Here is a 16,941-nt window from a genome sequence, read left to right as displayed (position 1 = left end):
TTTTAATTTATGGCAAGAAACTTTGCATAAGGCTGAAATTCACAAACTGTCCCAATCACCCTTAATTCACCCTAGTAACTAGTTATATTATTTGTCACCCACTAATTAACAAACTCGCTTGGAAAGAAATTCACGGTGTGGATACAGAAATAAAGCACATAACCCCTTAAGCAACCAGTTAGACTTTCTAAAATATATTTGTATTATCATGAATGCAGTTTATTTGATTCGTGCTACAGCTCAGTAGGTGGCGGTAATGGTATTTTGTTTGTGACACAGCAGAAGAAAGAAGAAGACGGATCCTCATTCTGGTTGAAGGTTCATCAGACGTGTGCTTGCTGAAAAATGGCCGCGGAGAGGCAGAATGAGGTGAAAATATCGCCAATGGAGGAAAATAAAGAGAACAGCATCGACGGAAGTCTTGGCCTGGAGAGTATCCTCAATGTTAAACTCACTGCGTCAGTTAGCTAGTGCTGGAGAGTAACGTTAGCATTAAAGCAGCAGTTTAGTGGAGGACGGCTGCTACGGGGGTCTTATGGGATACGTGTCACTTGATCTCAGAAGTACTGAGTAGAAAAGTATTTTCTGTATAATCAAGAGATTCAATAGGGTTTTCATAAATATTTATGAGTGTTGATTAAAGTAGTGGGTAATGACTTGGTTGGATATGACTTGGATGGAAAGCCAAATTGAGCCTTTTCTGAGAGATGTGTTATAGCCTACTGTATTTCTTGCAGTGTACACTCTTGGTAGTACTTTAAAATCCTAGCATGCTGTATTTGATTTGAAATGTCCTGGCTTTATTGTCCTTAGCACTGACTTCAGTTCTGCAGATCATTAAGGACTCTCAGCAACAGCATGGACTCAGGCATGGAGATTACCAGCGCTACAGGTAAGGCAGAGGGGAGGTATCAAGGACAAAGTTTTTCAGTTAAATAAAGAAATTGTCTTGAAATTTTGTTGATCCTCTCCTCTGACACCAAAGGGGTTATTGCTCCCGACGACTGCGTCGATTGAGAAAGACTCTGGGCTTTAAAATGGGCAATAGACACAAGTTTACTGGAAAGAAAGTGACTGTAGAGATGCTTTCAGACAACAGGTAACTTAACACATACAAAAATGTGCACTTAAAGCAAGATGCTTTATTGTCTTTGGTCTTAGTCTCTCTTCCTCTCCCTATCTCTATCTGTCTACTCCAGACATCTCTTGTTAGTGTTAATGGAAGCAGAAAGAGCATGGAGTTATGCCATGCAGCTGAAACAGGAAGCTAACACTGAGCCCCGAAAGCGTTTTCACCTGTTGGCTCGCCTGCGAAAGGCCGCCAAACATGGGGAGAAGCTGGAGAAGCTGTGTGAAAGTCCTCGTGTGGACGCAAAGACCAAACTTGAGGCTCAGGTCGGTCAAAGATGCATTTGATTATTATTATTTTTTTCCCCAATGTGATTTCAGGGAGACCATCAAAAGACATTTTACGCAATGTTTTTATGTCCACTAATAGTTGCTGATGTCATGTCAATGTTCTGTTCCGAATCCGCTGTAAGTGTGTTTGATGTTTTCCGTAGGCTTATACTGCTTATCTTACTGGAATGGTTCAGTTTGAGCTGCAGGAATGGAAATCTGCAATGGAGGCCTTTAACAAGTGCAAGTCAGTGCTTCCTTTTATTCTCATTTATTTATTGATATGCATTTGTTGCACTCTGCAGACATCATTATTGTATTATTATTGTATGAATATGTCTAGGTTGTAATTGACTATTGTTTTCCTTCACTTTTTTCATGAGGTATTGTCTGTCTTTGTGCACCTTTTTATAGCCAGTGCAGTGTTTCCCACAGGATTGTGTGAGACTGTGGTAGGTGAAATTCAAACCGTGACATAACATTTAGAATATTTTGAAGTTAAATACACCAGTCTGGTGCACTTTGAGAGCAAAATAATGACCTCCCACTTTTCAGTGACCAGACTGAACACAAGTCTCTGCACTAACTTGTACCTGATCTTTAAAGTGAACTCAAACCTCTTTTTAGTTGTGGTAGTATCTCAGGGTTGGGCAATATGATGATATAACTTATATTGGTGATATCTCACAAGTGACCCGATGTCAATAACAACATTGAACCATCAACAATATAGGAATTTGTTAAATTAATTAGTTTTTTTTTTACATCTTTCTGCTGCATGATGCATTTAAGTAAGTTTTATTTTTTCTTACAATGCAGTTCATTGTTCATTCAAATTTATTTTGTGCTATAACTAGTAGTAAATGGAATGGATGATCGGTACACAGTAGAGGTGTAAAGGTTCTCTGCAAAAAATGTAACTGTACCACTCTCCACCCATGGTTCGACACATACCTGCACTGCGTTTCATCTCAAATCTGACGATGCATATAATATATTATTAATATAATATATACCAGCGGTTTTCAATAGGTGAGGCGCGCCTCCCCTGGGGGGCGCCAAAGAGGCACAAGGGAGGCTCGAAACGCGAAGAAAAAAATAACTCTGTATTAGGGCTGTGTATTGGCAAGAATCTGGCGATACGATACGTATCGCGATACATGGGTCACGATTCAATATATTGCGATATATTTCGATACTGTGCATAAGGCGATATATTGCGATTTTTTTTTAAGTAGGACTACAATTTTAGAAAGTATTATTTAAAAAAAAGACATGATGTGCATAAAATTCAAACAAGTTTACTTTAGATAAACAATTCAGTACACAGAAAATCAAACTGCCAGTTTGGGATTGTGGTTCACAGGTTCTTAGTGAGCAAATTTGTATATGCTCAAGTAGGCCTTAATAAAAGAAAATACATAGCCCCTGTCACAATACATAACATACACACATGTGTGCAATCTGAAAAAAGAAAAGACATCTGTCTATGTCAATAAAAATAAATAAATGCTTGCACTACTCCTAGTACACAGGGTACATCCAACACGTTTTGTGTTGCAAAAACACGAACACAATTCAAGTCAAGTCAAGTATATTTATATAGCGCTTTTCACAATTGTATCAAAGCTTCACAGTATAAATCAAAATAACATAACAATGTTTGTTTCTTAGTGGAAAAAACATCCACGTTAGGTAGGGCTGATCAATGGTATTAATGATTGGTTAATTAATTTGAATATCCCCAATTCCTAAAGGAAACATTGAGGAACAAATATATAGTCAGTTAAAGAAAATACATAGCCCCTTACTGTGACATCTAGGCTAATGCATAACACAAGGTGCAATCTGAGGGGCAATCTGTCATTAAAAAAATGCTTGCACTATTATTCATACAGGGTACATCCAACACATACCGTAAAACTTCAAATAATAGCGAGTCCCATATAGACGCCGGTCTCTTTTACACGCCTGATGTGGCGAGTGGCGACAGGTTTGGGTAAATAAAGGCCAGTCTCAAATAGAGGCGGGGTCTGTTTTTTAGTTTCGGGTTGTATTTAATCTTTTAAAACCCGTCAAATCGTCCACTTTTTAGCGGCTGCCAAAACAAATTTGTGTCCCGCCAAAGCCTTTTTTTATCGGTGAGTGATGTAGAATAGAAAGACTGCTGCGCTTGACAGGACGCAAACGAGCACAGAGAGAGAGCGCCCCGGCCGCGCGCGCGCACTCTCACGTCTTCAAACAACACGCGCACTGTCTTGCTCTCTCTCCCTCGCGCATATTAATCAAAATCATAGACACTGTAGGCGAGGACACTAGTGGTGCGTCTCATTCTAGCCATCTAGTGGTAGGGATTTAAACACAACATAAACGCGAACCACGGCAATAGTATGAATATTTTTGCACGTAAACTAAAAAAAAAATCTATATTGCGTTTTTGAAAATCGATACAGTATTGCAAAATAAAATATCGCGATACTCAAGTGTATCGATTTTTTCTTACACCCCTACTCTGTATGCAGCTCTATTAATATCGCAGGGTTTAAAGTATTCCTTTAAATTACTCATGCGATACATTTTTGTATATGATCACGCTCTTATTCACGCAAATGCTTGTAAGCCATTAATTCGCGACAAGACAAAAGAGAACGCGCTGTCAGTGAATGCATTCCTTTTGACACACACACACACACAGGACGCACAGAAAGACGCGCGCCAGTATCGAGTTCTCTTTCGCGCTTGAACGAACAATAACCCACACATTAATGCCAAAATGTCTGTTTTGTCGAGTATCCTCACAAGAACAGTCTTAAATGAGTTAAATAAAATCTTAAATAGAAGTAAAGAGTAGTGAGAGAATGAGATGCGGCAGATCTTAAAGTGACATCGGCACTCATTCTCTCTGTCCATAAAGTTAACCAAAGAACAAATGAAACAGAGACAATTACTCACTGCTCTTCATTAAAGAACGCTTGTAGCTGTAATAAGGATTAATCTATATTTTATTTTTTAATTTTTTGCAGTGCGTACTGTTTTATAACCTTATTCAATTTCGATATACTTCATACCTGTTAGACAGGTAAGGCACAGGTAAATATGACATTTATTATGGGTTTAAGTGAGGATTGTTTTAAGTTAACTTAAATTAAAAGTTGTTATATTTTTTTGAAGCCTAAAAAATGTAAACATTAAAAATCATTTTAATGGAGACATCAGTAGCTATATTAATATCAGTGATACTGGCCTTCATTCATAAAAAGATTGTGTGTGAGACTCTCTCACCGCAGGCCTGGGCTCGCTGCGCTGTGTGTGTATTAGCTTTAAAATGCATTGTTTCCTTGTCCCAAGTCAACAAAAGTCAGTATTAAGGGAGGAGACAGGAAATATGACCCTGAGTAGTTGGGGTCCGCAGCTGCACCTCTGCCGCAGTGTGTGTTCTGCAAGGAGGTGCAAGCAAATGATAGCATGAGACCATGCAAACTTCAGCGTCACATTGAAACTAGGCATACAAATTTAGTGAACAAGCCAGTTGAGTGTTTTGAGAGGAAGCGTGATGATTTGCAGTCACAAAAAAAGCATAATACAGTTGTTTGGCCCTATTAACATCAAGGCGTCAGAAGCATCTTATCGTGTCACGTAGCGAAGGCAGGCAAACCCCATTACATCGGCGAAGCACTGCTACTCATTGCATTACACATGTTAAGCATGTTTTGTTGACTTGTGGTTAGGCCTACTGATGTTCAGTGATTTTAAAAGTAGCCTCAATTAGGCCTGCATTAAGTTGGAAATTATTTGCTGTTGCAAAAAAAAGTTGTGGAAATAAAATGTCTTCAAATACAATATTAAAAAATATTTACATTTTATCCGTTTTTATTGAAACACATCATTGCCTGGAACACACAAAAGATGGCATTTACGGGGGGTGGGATTTTGGGGAAGGGGGGGCTCGGCTTTCCTAACCTACTGTCAGGGGAGGCTCACATTCACCCAATTTGAAAACCCCTGATATATACCATATATAATATGGTTTGTTGTAAAATAACCCATAAAACAGACAGTTAGGTTAATATGTTTGTCGATGGATATGTATTATAGCTTCCCCTAAACTTTGTTCAATGCGAGTGCTGTATGCTGTAATATGACCAGTCATTTACTGCGTCATCACCCGGGTATTGGTAGCATGCGAGCACAGGTAAGACCTGAACGGCACACGTTGCTATCTGTGTTTAAACTAATTTAAGCCTTGCTAATTTAAACAAGTACGAGAGTAGGCGAAAGAGAGATTTGTGTGCGCACTCATCCGAAGTGCGCAAACGGAGAGCCGCATCTCAAGACAGCGAGCAAATATTGAGTTCTCTTTCTAGTCTTGCGCTTGAATGGACAAATTCACACAAAAATTGTCAGCATACCCATCTTGGCGAGTATCCTAGCAAACATAGTCGGTTATGTCTTACGTGAATGTAAACAGTTGAGAAAGATAACGCATGTGTATCAGTATAAGTGACCTAGATCCGTGCATTGTCTTAAAATGACAGCAGCCTAATATTCCTTCTGTCTGTGTTTTTAATGTTAATCAAATAACAAAATACAAGGAAATCACTTACATATAGCTTTTGTATCTTTAATAATGATTAATCTTTATTTAATTTATACAGTGAAGATTGCCGTATATGCAATGTGGTTTTACATTTGATTACTTTATTCAATTTGTATACCTAAAAAACTACTAGGTCTAACCTGAAAAGTACCATTTATTTTATTTGTATCTTTGCTCTATTGTATTTATTTGTGCTGTTGATTGTAGTTTGAATATTTGGTTCTTTACATTTATCTGACATTAGTCTATTTTTTTTTCTCTCTGAACATAGCACATACCGTACCAAAAATGTGACCCTAAAACCTTGATATAAACCGAATCGTGAGTAAACTGAATCGTTACACCCCTAGTTCACATGCCGCTTGAACTGAGGTGGTTACATCTGTCACGTCACAATAAACTGCAAAAAAACAATAACATTGTTTTGATTTGTGATAAAACTGACAGAATTTGAAAGCTGATTTAGTTTCATATAAAAAGTAGCACTTTGAGATTACTGGATGGCAGGCAAAAAATAACACTACAAATGATATTTAGACACGATTTGTACACAAATCGACAGAAAACAGCTTAAACAAAAAGATTGGTCTTGAGATTTAAGAATCCTTATCAGTCCACAGGATACAGTTAAGTGCTCACGGAAGAGAGTAGATTTAATCTTTTACTTGAATATTGTCAGGGATTTTGCTTTCCGGATAAGGTTTGGTAGCTCATTCCACCACCATGAAACAATGAACGAAAACATTCTCGAAAGTGATGTGCCTCTCGACTGCAGGCTTCTGGAGGGGATGTAGACTTGTCGACGTGGGGTCTCTTGGGCTCATTGAAAACCAGTTGCGCTGCTGCCTTTTGCGTTTTAAGAAGTGGGCAGAGCCATATTGTGATGTTATATTTTAATTCTGATTTACAGATGCGTTGCCAAACCAATGGTGCAAAACAACATTAGAGATTTTTTGTTATGAGAAATATTTTCAGCTGAAGCGATTGGCCTGGGCTGCCACAGTCTAGGTAATTAATGGGAAACACTGCAGTGGCTTAAAATAGCTGTTTAGACTTTTTTTTTTTTTTTTTTGTTAAAAGAAAAGTAGAAAATATTTGGTGTATATTTATTCTGTGTACTTTGTGAAAGATTTTGTTTTATTTCTTTGGACTGTTTGCAGGACCATCTACGAGAAACTGGCAAGTGCTTTTACTGAGGAGCAAGCAGTGCTTTTTTATCAGAGAGTGGAAGAGATTTCACCTAACATCCGATACTGTGCATATAACATTGGTGAGAAACTGAGACTGTTTCAGATTACCTTTTAATGTAGAGTGTTTTATAGCTGTTTGTGAATGAAAAAGGTCCACAAAGTTTCAAAGAGCACAATAAATGGAGTCATTGTCTTTTAAAAAAAAGAATGATTCTGAACTGCCTGAAACAAGTCACCGGTAATTCCAGTCTTACTTCCTCTACGAACCCATGTAAGTTTGTAACAGATTTGCATAATGCCAGCCTAATGGTCTTCATTAGCTGCCTGCAAATTCTCCCTTAAACACTGTAGTTGGAAACTGAGGCCTAGAAGAGTTTGGTATGTGTTGTCGACATTTCGAGACAACACCAATGCTGTTTTTTGCATTGCAAAAACATGCTCAACACTGTTTTCTGCGCTATCGACTTTGAGTGCTCTTCCAAAGGACAAGGACGAGTTAAACGATGCCATCGTTACATAGAAGGGATTTAGAGAGACTGAATCCTTTATCGAACAGTTTCAGACACTATTAGAAAAGGTCATTCTGCAATGTATATTATGAGAAAATGTAAGCGTTTTTTTTACCTTGGATGCATGGAAACCGATTGTAGGAGACCTCCAAAAAAAAAAGTTGAACCTTTGAAATGGCTTAATGGGGAATTTTAAAGGCTAAGATGGGCCACTCAAACATGCATGGATGAGAGAAAGCATTGCACTTTGTTGCAGCTGTTGTCACCTTATAGTTGGAGACAATTGCCTTATTAATTGAGACAACGCAATGCTCAATATATTAGCTATATGAATTAAAAATACGCCCTTTATTTCAAAACAATCACCTGTATGTTTACTCCTGAGCATGTATAAGGACATGTTATCAAGCCTGAAAAAGGTTCTGTGAATTAAGCTTAAAAAGCACAATTTACAAAAACGTTGTTGTCAGATTATATTCCTGATTTGAAATGTTATTACTGCATATTCTAATAGCTCAAGTATCCTGCTAGCAATGCCAAAGAGATCTGTGCAGTAGATTAAGGGATCTATTTCCAGGAAAGAACTGACTAAATGTTCTGGTCTAAAAATGTCCTTTTTTTTTTTTTCTTTGCAAAAGTGTCTGTCAAATATAAATGCAAGTAGATAATTTCACTACCTGCATGACTGGAAATAGTTTCTCAGGAAACTTGCGAATATGGCCGCTGAGTGAACTGACTTTACTTAGATGGACTTTGGAAACGCTCACACATTCATCCAAATATACTAAAACATACACGCACTTTGACTACTTTGTCCAATCCCGAGCCTTCATGCCCAGATACTCTGTTTGTTCTCTAGGTGACCAGAATGCAATAAACGACCTCATGCAGATGAGACTGAGTGCAGGAGGAGGGGGTGGCATGATGGCTCAAAAATTGGAGGTCAGTCTTGTCTTCATAACCATGTTCTTGCTTTTTAGGCTATGATATTCTAGCTCTAACGATATATTGATCTATTTGTCTAACATACTATATCAAAACCTTTTGTGTTTTCTGGGAGAAAATTGCATGCCAAACCTCATGTTTTCTTAAAGGTTTAAAAAAAAAAAAAAAAAATTATTACGAAATCACAATTGGTTAAATTTTTAGCCTGTATTTTAGAAAATTGGTTGGAGGATTCTGCAGTAGATTTACCATCTTTGAAATTGTTCTCTTCCTTTCTCTCAGACACTGATTACTCAGACAAGAGCCAAGCAGGCAGCTGTGATGAGTGAGGTTGAGTGGAGAGGTCGTACAGTTCCTGTCAAAATCGACAAGGCTAGAATCTTCCTGCTGGGTCTGGCAGACAATGAAGCTGCAATTACAAAGGTCTATAAATTCACAATTCATTTTGTATTTGCATGCAGTACTGTGACTATGATAGTGACAATAGCCCTTCTTCATTAAAATGGCTGGTAATCAACTGGGGCGTATTGCTTGATATCAGTTTAGTCTTCTATTAGTTGATAAACTACAAAACTTAAAACTAACACCCATAAGTGGCAGGCAGGATCCAAGCAGATGAAAAAGGGGGAGTAATGACCACACTTGTCCATTTTGGCAGAATAGATGTTGTAGATAATGCTATAGTCCAGTTAAGAGTGAATGGTCTGAAAAGAGTTTTTTAGGGCTGTCACTAACAATTATTTTGGTAATCAAGCAAGCGGTCTATTATTTTGACTTAATTGAGTAATGAATTTTTTTGTACTAAAAAAATGGACCCAAGCAAAGACACAAGCCTTTAAAATGACTTAAAACAGGGGTTACCAAACTTTTCCATTCCAGGACCCACATAGACAAGAATAATCTATCTCAAGACCCACCAAAATCATTTTAAAGAGAATTAAAATAGTAGCCTAATGGCTGTTGAAATAATGTGAAGAATACTGAGTAGTTTTTGTCTGCTGCCTCAACTGATTTACCCAAACATGGTAAAACAAATTTAAAGAAATGAAATGAATAAGTAAGCTTAATCTTAACCAAAGGTTTGATATGACAAAAAAAAGACTAATAATTTTATTTGACAGTATGCCAGGGTCCGAAATTAACACCCGCCAAGCGCCAAATACGGGTAGATTTTCCGTTTGGCGAGTAAATCTCAAAAGGCTATCCGCCCCACTGGCGGGTGAATGTTCATACCAAAATAGTAATGTAATAAAATGTTTATTACAATTGCATTTTGTAATGTTATAAAGTATCTGGCATGATGGCTACGGACATGACGGAGTTGTTGTGTTTGCGGGATGTGAATTGAAAACCGGTTCCACTCGAGAACCGGTTCTAAGTTTTATGAACCATCGATATTGTATGCCCTCGACGTTAACGAGTCCTCTTATCGATCGAGCAGTCCTCCTGCTCCAAAGCGAATTTTTGTCCCGCCATAGTCTTATTTGATCAGTGAGTAATGTAGACGAACTGCTGTGCGTGTGACAGGGCGCAACTGAAGAACGAGCAGAGAGAGAGCCCTGGTCGCGCGCGCGCACTTTCTCTTCGGAGGCCGGAATAATCACACAACGCGAACACATCCGATAATGACACGTCCAATTCGCGAACTAATGACTCCTTTGAACCGATTCATTTTAATGAATGGTTAAAACAACTGATATTTCCAGTCCTTCAGTTACTGATCGGATCAGTCAGAGTAAATGGAGTAAAAAAATAGGCGGAGTAAACATAATTATTTAAAAAAAATATTTAGAATATATTATTATTGCATATATTTTATTAAATATACAATTAATACATTTCATTTGTACAGAACTATTTTCATAGGCACCACCACAAAAATATTATTTTAATGTGTGTAAATTGTGTAATACCGGTATGTGTGTAAATAAAAGTAAAAATGGAAAATAATTGACCAGAAATATAATGACAAAAATGTTTAAATATAGCCTATATATAAATTAATGTATATGTGACATAAAAAGGCTGTTTATTATTTTGGCCGGTAAAAAATATGCTTGGCTGGTGGATTTTTTTCATCTACCAGTCCCTGTGGCAGGTGAGCCAAAAAGTTCATTTCGGACCCTGGTATGCCCAGGACCTAGAATTTCAATACTAATATTTATGCTGCGAGTGTTGTTAAACTCATTGCGTTGTTCAGCGCTGAAAACGCTTTCGTGCTCGTGTGTATACATTTTAAATACTTTTTACATATACAGTCCCCTCCAAAAGTATTGGAACGGTAAGGCAAATTCCTTCGTTTTTGTTGTTCACTGAAGACATTTGGGTGTAAGATCAAAAGATGAGTATGAGACAAGAGATCAGAATTTCAGCTTTTATTTCCTGGTATTCACATCTAGATGTGTTAAACAACTCACGACATACCACCCTTTGTTTGAACCCACCCATTTTTCAAGTGAGCAAAAGTATTGGAACAAATAATCTTAAAGTAAATAACATTTAATATTTGGTGGCATAACCCTTGCTTGCAATAACTGCCTCAAGCCTGCGATCCATCGACATCACCAAACTGTTGCATTCTTCATTTGTGATGCTATTCCAGGCTTTTACCGCAGCTTCTTTCAGTTCTTGTTTGTTTCGGGGTGTTTCTCCCTTCAGTCTCCTCTTAAGGAGGTGAAATGCATGCTCTATTGGGTTAAGGTCAGGTGATTGACTTGGCCAGTCTAAAACCTTCCACTTTTTCCCCCTGATGAAGTCCTTTGTTTTGTTGGCAGTGTGCTTTGGGTCATTGTCCTGCTGCATGATAAACTTCCTCCCGATTAGTTTCAATGCATTTCTCCGTAAATTGGCAGACAAAATGTTTCTGTACACTTCTGAATTCATTCTGCTGCTACCATCATCAGTTACATCATCAATAAATATCAATGAGCCTGTTCCAGAAGCAGCCATGCATGCCCAAGCCATGACATTACCTCCACCATGCTTCACAGATGAGCTTGTATGCTTCGGATCATAAGCAGTTCCTTTCTTTCTCCACACTTTGGCCTTTCCATCACTTTGGTAGAGATTAATCTTGGTCTCATCAGTCCATAAGATTGTGTTCCAGAACTTTTGCGGCTCATCTCTGTACTTCTTTGCAAATTCCAATTTGGCCTTCCGATTCTTACTGCTGATGAGTGGTTTGCATCTTGTGGTGTAGCCTCTATATTTCTGCTCTCTGAGTCTTCGAACAGTGGATTGTGATACCTTCACCCCTGCACTGTGGAGGTCGTTGGTGATGTCACTTACTGATGTTTTGGGGGTTTTCTTCACAGCTCTCACGATACTTCTGTCATCAACTACTGTTGTTTTCCTCGGCCGACCTGTTCGACGTCTGTTACTCAGTACACCAGTAGTTTCTTTCTTTTTCAGGACATTCCAAATTGTTGTGCTCGCTATGCCCAATGTTTGTCCAATTACTCTGATCGACTTTCCTTCTTTTCTCAGCTTGACAATGGCTTGCTCTTCTCCCATAGACAGCTCTCTGGTCTTCATGTTGGTTTATCCTCTTTAACAGGAAATGCAGTCTTTATAGGTTTGAACCAAGGATGAAAACTTAGACTAGTCATGTAGAGTTATTTAATGTTTGGACAATCAACCCAAAAGGCAACACCTGGGCAACAAGAAACACCTGTCAGTCACATGTTCCAATACTTTTGCTCACTTGAAAAATGGGTGGGTTCAAACAAAGGGTGGTATGTCGTGAGTTGTTTAACACATCTAGATGTGAATACCAGGAAATAAAAGCTGAAATTCTGATCTCTTGTCTCATACTCATCTTTTGATCTTACACCCAAATGTCTTCAGTGAACAACAAAAACAAAGGAATTTGCCTTACCGTTCCAATACTTTTGGAGGGGACTGTATATTTTCCTTATGCGTTGGTATGTATCAAAATGCATGCAAGGGAACACAAAACAACGCACTCTTACCTCTTACGACGACCATATCTCTGAAAGACAACAGCGCTGTGTTGAACAGACGAAAGAGATTGTGTTTACTAGGGCTGTTTTCGACTAAGGATTTTCATAGTCGAATCTGATTCGTTAGATTTTGCCGTAGTCGACTGATAGTCGAACCTTTTTTTTCTTTTTTTTTTGATAGCAGCTAGACGTTCGGTTGAATAACTGTTCGTCTGTTATAGGACAACTCGCTCTACGTTTATTTAAAATTAACAGCAAGACAACTAGAAGTGAATGTGCTTTCCATTAAATGAATCCTTAACACAAAAAAAAACGTTGCAATGAACGTGCTTTGTTTTAAATAAATCACACACAGTAAACAAAACCTTAACAAAAAAACTTTGCAATGAACTTTGCAATTTAGATGCGTAAACTGCGTGCCGGTGCGGTGAGACGTAGCCTACATGCTCGGGCAGATTCGGCTTGAAGTCGTTCATCCTCGGATGCGGCGTCGCGTGCGCTGTTACAAAAAAAGCTGTGCACACAGCCAAGCGAAATGGGGTCTTGCCGGTCTTGCGCACTCAACGCGTCATTTTTTTGCCGTCCGCACCTTCGTTTAAATGCCACGGCCTACCTGAGCATTGTTTCTGACCATGTCCATCCCTTTATGGCCACCATGTACCCATCCCCTGATGGCTACTTCCAGCAGGATAATGCACCATGTCACAAAGCTCGAATCATTTCAAATTGGTTTCTTGAACATGACAATGAGTTCACTGTACTAAAATGGCCCCCACAGTCACTAGATCTCAACCCAATAGAGCATCTTTGGGATGTGGTGGAACGGGAGCTTCGTGCCCTGGATGTGCATCCCACAAATCTCCATCAACTGCAAGATGCTATCCTATCAATATGGGCCATCATTTCTAAAGAATGCTTTCAGCACCTTGTTGAATCAATGCCACGTAGAATTAAAGCAGTTCTGAAGGCGAAAGGGGGTCAAACACAGTATTAGTATGGTGTTCCTAATAATCCTTTAGGTGAGTGTAGATCGTAGAACCATTGCCACCAATGGTCTCTACAATCAACTTAGCTCACGATGCTTCTGGGAAACGCAGCCCAGACCTGAATCAGCCTTTCGTGACATTTGAATTCTCCGGTGTAATGCGATCTCATGCAGAATGCAGTGCAGTGATTGGAGTAAACGAGTTTCTTCTCGTTAATAATGTGCACCAAACTGCTTAATGAACCGAAGCCGCTTGGCCTGGCAAGCCAGACCTACATCAAGATGTTAGGTCTGGGAACTCACAATTGGCATGCCTCAATCCGAGGGGCGGGATAAACAGTTGTCTTTCAAAATCCCTCTGTACGCAATAGGATAGGGCTACAACCAACCAGAGCAACGAACGGCTGTGGATGAGTGAGTCCCATGCGTTTTCCCACCAGCGGAGCTAGTTGATATATTAAACTTTTGCTGTATCTGGTCGTCAAAACTCCGAACACATCTTCCTTTTTTAAGAATGACTTAAGTGACGTTCTCTTAACTCCAAGTCCTCCAGAGTCGCGGCCAAAGCCGATTCGAAAGACCGCTGTTCGCCAGCCGCGTCTTCTTTGTTTTCAAGTAGCAGGGAAATCACCTATGGAAATCAAGCGGATCCGCCACAACTCTGCTGTCATTGTTAAGCCCGCCCACCAACTCTATACACGATGTGATTGGCCTGACCAGAGTTTGTTTTTTCCAGCTCGAAAGTCAACGGAGAGTTGCTAGACCACACTGGCTGCAAAATAATTTTGCTGCCGCTAGGGTGCGTCTAGATTTCTAGGCTAGAAGCCGCTCTGAGACGGTGAAAATTGTTATCACAACAAGTCGCACCGGCGCACTTCATGAAACCACATGAAACACAATACTGACATATTTATCTAACTTTAAATCGCTCTAAGCAATATAGCGATTTCTATTTAACGTTGGTTCATCGTTTAACCTTTTTGTATGTGTCACTCATGAAAAGTAAATACAGCTGCAGCCAATATAGTGGTTGCGCGACCCACCTCTTCCCAATCTGCGACCCACAGTTCGAAAACCCCTGACTTAAAATACATATATAATAAAAATGAGGCAATAATTTTTGGTTCAAATTAAGTATCAAAAGCAAGTATTCATGTTTTTATAGATCAACACTGTTAAAATACTTAATGTAAACAATCATCTTATGTACATTATATATTATAACAAATGCCTGCAGAGGCCGCCAACTGCCTGGTGTTACACTTTACAGCAGATCAAATCCTTGTTTAAAGGCGGGGTAGGCAGTTTGTTTCTAAAACACTTTTTCCCAAATTTGTTTAAACTGTCTTTATATACCAATACATATCTAAAATGTAAGTACTCTGAAAAGGAGAGTATAAAAATCGAGTGTCTGTAGTCCTCTCAGGGCTGCAATAAACACAGCTACTCTTTCCATTCGGAACGAATGCAATGATTGGCTGGGCGACTGTCACTCTCCCTCGCTACCATGGTTATCACCCCTGCTGCTACAGGAGCTGCACATGCGTGCACCCGGTTGACTCATTTCGAAAGAGGAGAGGCACGTACCGGCCGGAAGCTAGGAAGTCTTACAATTATGGCAGAGAAAGAGCAGTCAAAATTCCCAGTACCACCTGTACCTGCATATACAGTCAGCGCAGGCAAACAATGCAAAAAAAGGTAATGTCACTCCATGCACTGCGCTCCTCTCGGCGCTGGTAAACGCGTCCTCCAACTGAGCGGTCGGCATCACACGTTCATGTGTTTTGGGGGCGTGGCTTTGGAAGGAGCCAAGAAGGGAGGGGGTGGGAGTTTCTCTGTTGGATACTTTCAAAATCCAGCAGTTTTCTGCTAGTTTCTCAAACTTACCTACCCTGCCTTTAATATTGGCCAAACAACATAAGTTTAATTGTAATATTTACTTAATCTTTAATACTTTGCCACTTATTTATGATAGAAATACTACAGCCACTCTAATTTCTTGAACAAGAATATGTGGACATAGAAACATGCAAACTCAGAGCGAGGGTTTAAACTTTTTTGAAATCGTGATGAACATTTTGCATATTTATAAACATATTGATGTATTCTCCTGTTTTGGCATAGGTTTATAAATTATTTACCTTACAAATCTGATGAAATGGTGTCCTTTGTGTACCCACACTTGCAGCATATGCAGAGATGGATTTTTGAGATGCGCTCCATTCATGTAAATGATAACCGTTTAATTGGAGCAGCATTTTCTGTGAAAGGAGCCGCTCTGAATCGCACATAATCTACACGCATGTAAATAAAGCACACACACATACAGTGGGGAGAACAAGTATTTGATACACTGCCGATTTTGCAGGTTTTCCCACTATTACAAAGCATGTAGAAGTCTGTAATTTTTATCATAGGTACTCTTCAACTGTGAGTGACGGAATCTAAAACAAAAATCCAGAAAATCACATTGTATGATTTTTAAGTAATTAATTTGCATTTTATTGTATGACATAAGTATTTGATCACCTACCAACCAGTAAGAATTCCGACTCTCACAGACCTGTTAGTTTCTCTTTAAGAAGCCCTCCTGTTCTCCACTCATTACCTGTATTAACTGCACCTGTTTGAACCCGTTACCTGTATAAGGCTGCATTTCCACTGCAGGTCTTGATGCCCAAATCCGCTTTTCTGACTATATCCGATTTTTTTGACGACCCACTTACATCATCTTTTAAAAGTGACCCGTATCCGATTTTTGCATTTACACTATACACTGCTGAAACTACCAAATGTAGACGTTCTGACCCGGAAAAGGAAGTAAAACAGCACGAAATACAATGGATGCAGATGCGAATAAAATTATCCAGTGTTTTGCTTTCCACAATATTTCATTAAGCTTTTTATCTTACGGTGGCACTGTAGCCACGAGCGCTTAAAACCGTGCCTCCCCATATCTCCTGAAATGTCTTCAAACAGGGATTTATTTCTGTAACAACCCTGCATTTTTGCCTGCACTGTGTCTTCGCCCCAAACACTCAAAAAACATGAAACCTCTGCATTGCTCCACTGTGTGTATCCTTCGTCCTCCATCGCGCCTATAATAAGTCATGTGATCTCAGTTTTTTAATGACATACGACTCGCATTTACTGGGGAATATCCGATTTGTCTGCTTACATGGCACACGCAAATGCACGTATCCGATTCATATCCGATTTATTACCACATATGAGTGAGGCCTGAATCCGATCTGAAAAAATCGGAATCCATGCGTTTTTTTCCTGCTTACACGTTCATGGGTCATATCTGATCTGTGCCACGAGAGGAAAAAATCGGATTTGGGTCACTTGAACC

General features: G+C 39.2%; 1 protein-coding gene across 1 annotated transcript in view; it reads left to right on the top strand.

The window, feature by feature from the left end:
• Nucleotides 1-316: 316 nt before the first annotated feature.
• The window catches only part of srp68 (signal recognition particle 68), a 60,425-nt gene continuing 43,800 nt past the window's right edge, over nucleotides 317-16,941 (top strand). Inside the window, exons 1-8 of the mRNA XM_056246128.1 lie at nucleotides 317-433; nucleotides 826-892; nucleotides 986-1,099; nucleotides 1,200-1,395; nucleotides 1,563-1,645; nucleotides 7,156-7,265; nucleotides 8,554-8,636; nucleotides 8,922-9,062. Coding sequence (XP_056102103.1) covers nucleotides 346-433; nucleotides 826-892; nucleotides 986-1,099; nucleotides 1,200-1,395; nucleotides 1,563-1,645; nucleotides 7,156-7,265; nucleotides 8,554-8,636; nucleotides 8,922-9,062 — 882 coding nt within the window. The 5' untranslated portion in view covers nucleotides 317-345. The remainder of the gene's footprint in view (nucleotides 434-825; nucleotides 893-985; nucleotides 1,100-1,199; nucleotides 1,396-1,562; nucleotides 1,646-7,155; nucleotides 7,266-8,553; nucleotides 8,637-8,921; nucleotides 9,063-16,941) is intronic.

Source organism: Rhinichthys klamathensis, unplaced genomic scaffold (genome assembly GCF_029890125.1).
Source record: "Rhinichthys klamathensis goyatoka isolate OS25496 unplaced genomic scaffold, OSU_Roscu_1.1 h1tg000036l_1, whole genome shotgun sequence".
Classification (NCBI taxonomy): Eukaryota; Metazoa; Chordata; class Actinopteri; order Cypriniformes; family Leuciscidae; genus Rhinichthys; species Rhinichthys klamathensis.
The sequence above is the reverse complement of the archived record's forward strand: the minus strand, read 5'-3'. Positions and strand labels throughout refer to the sequence as shown.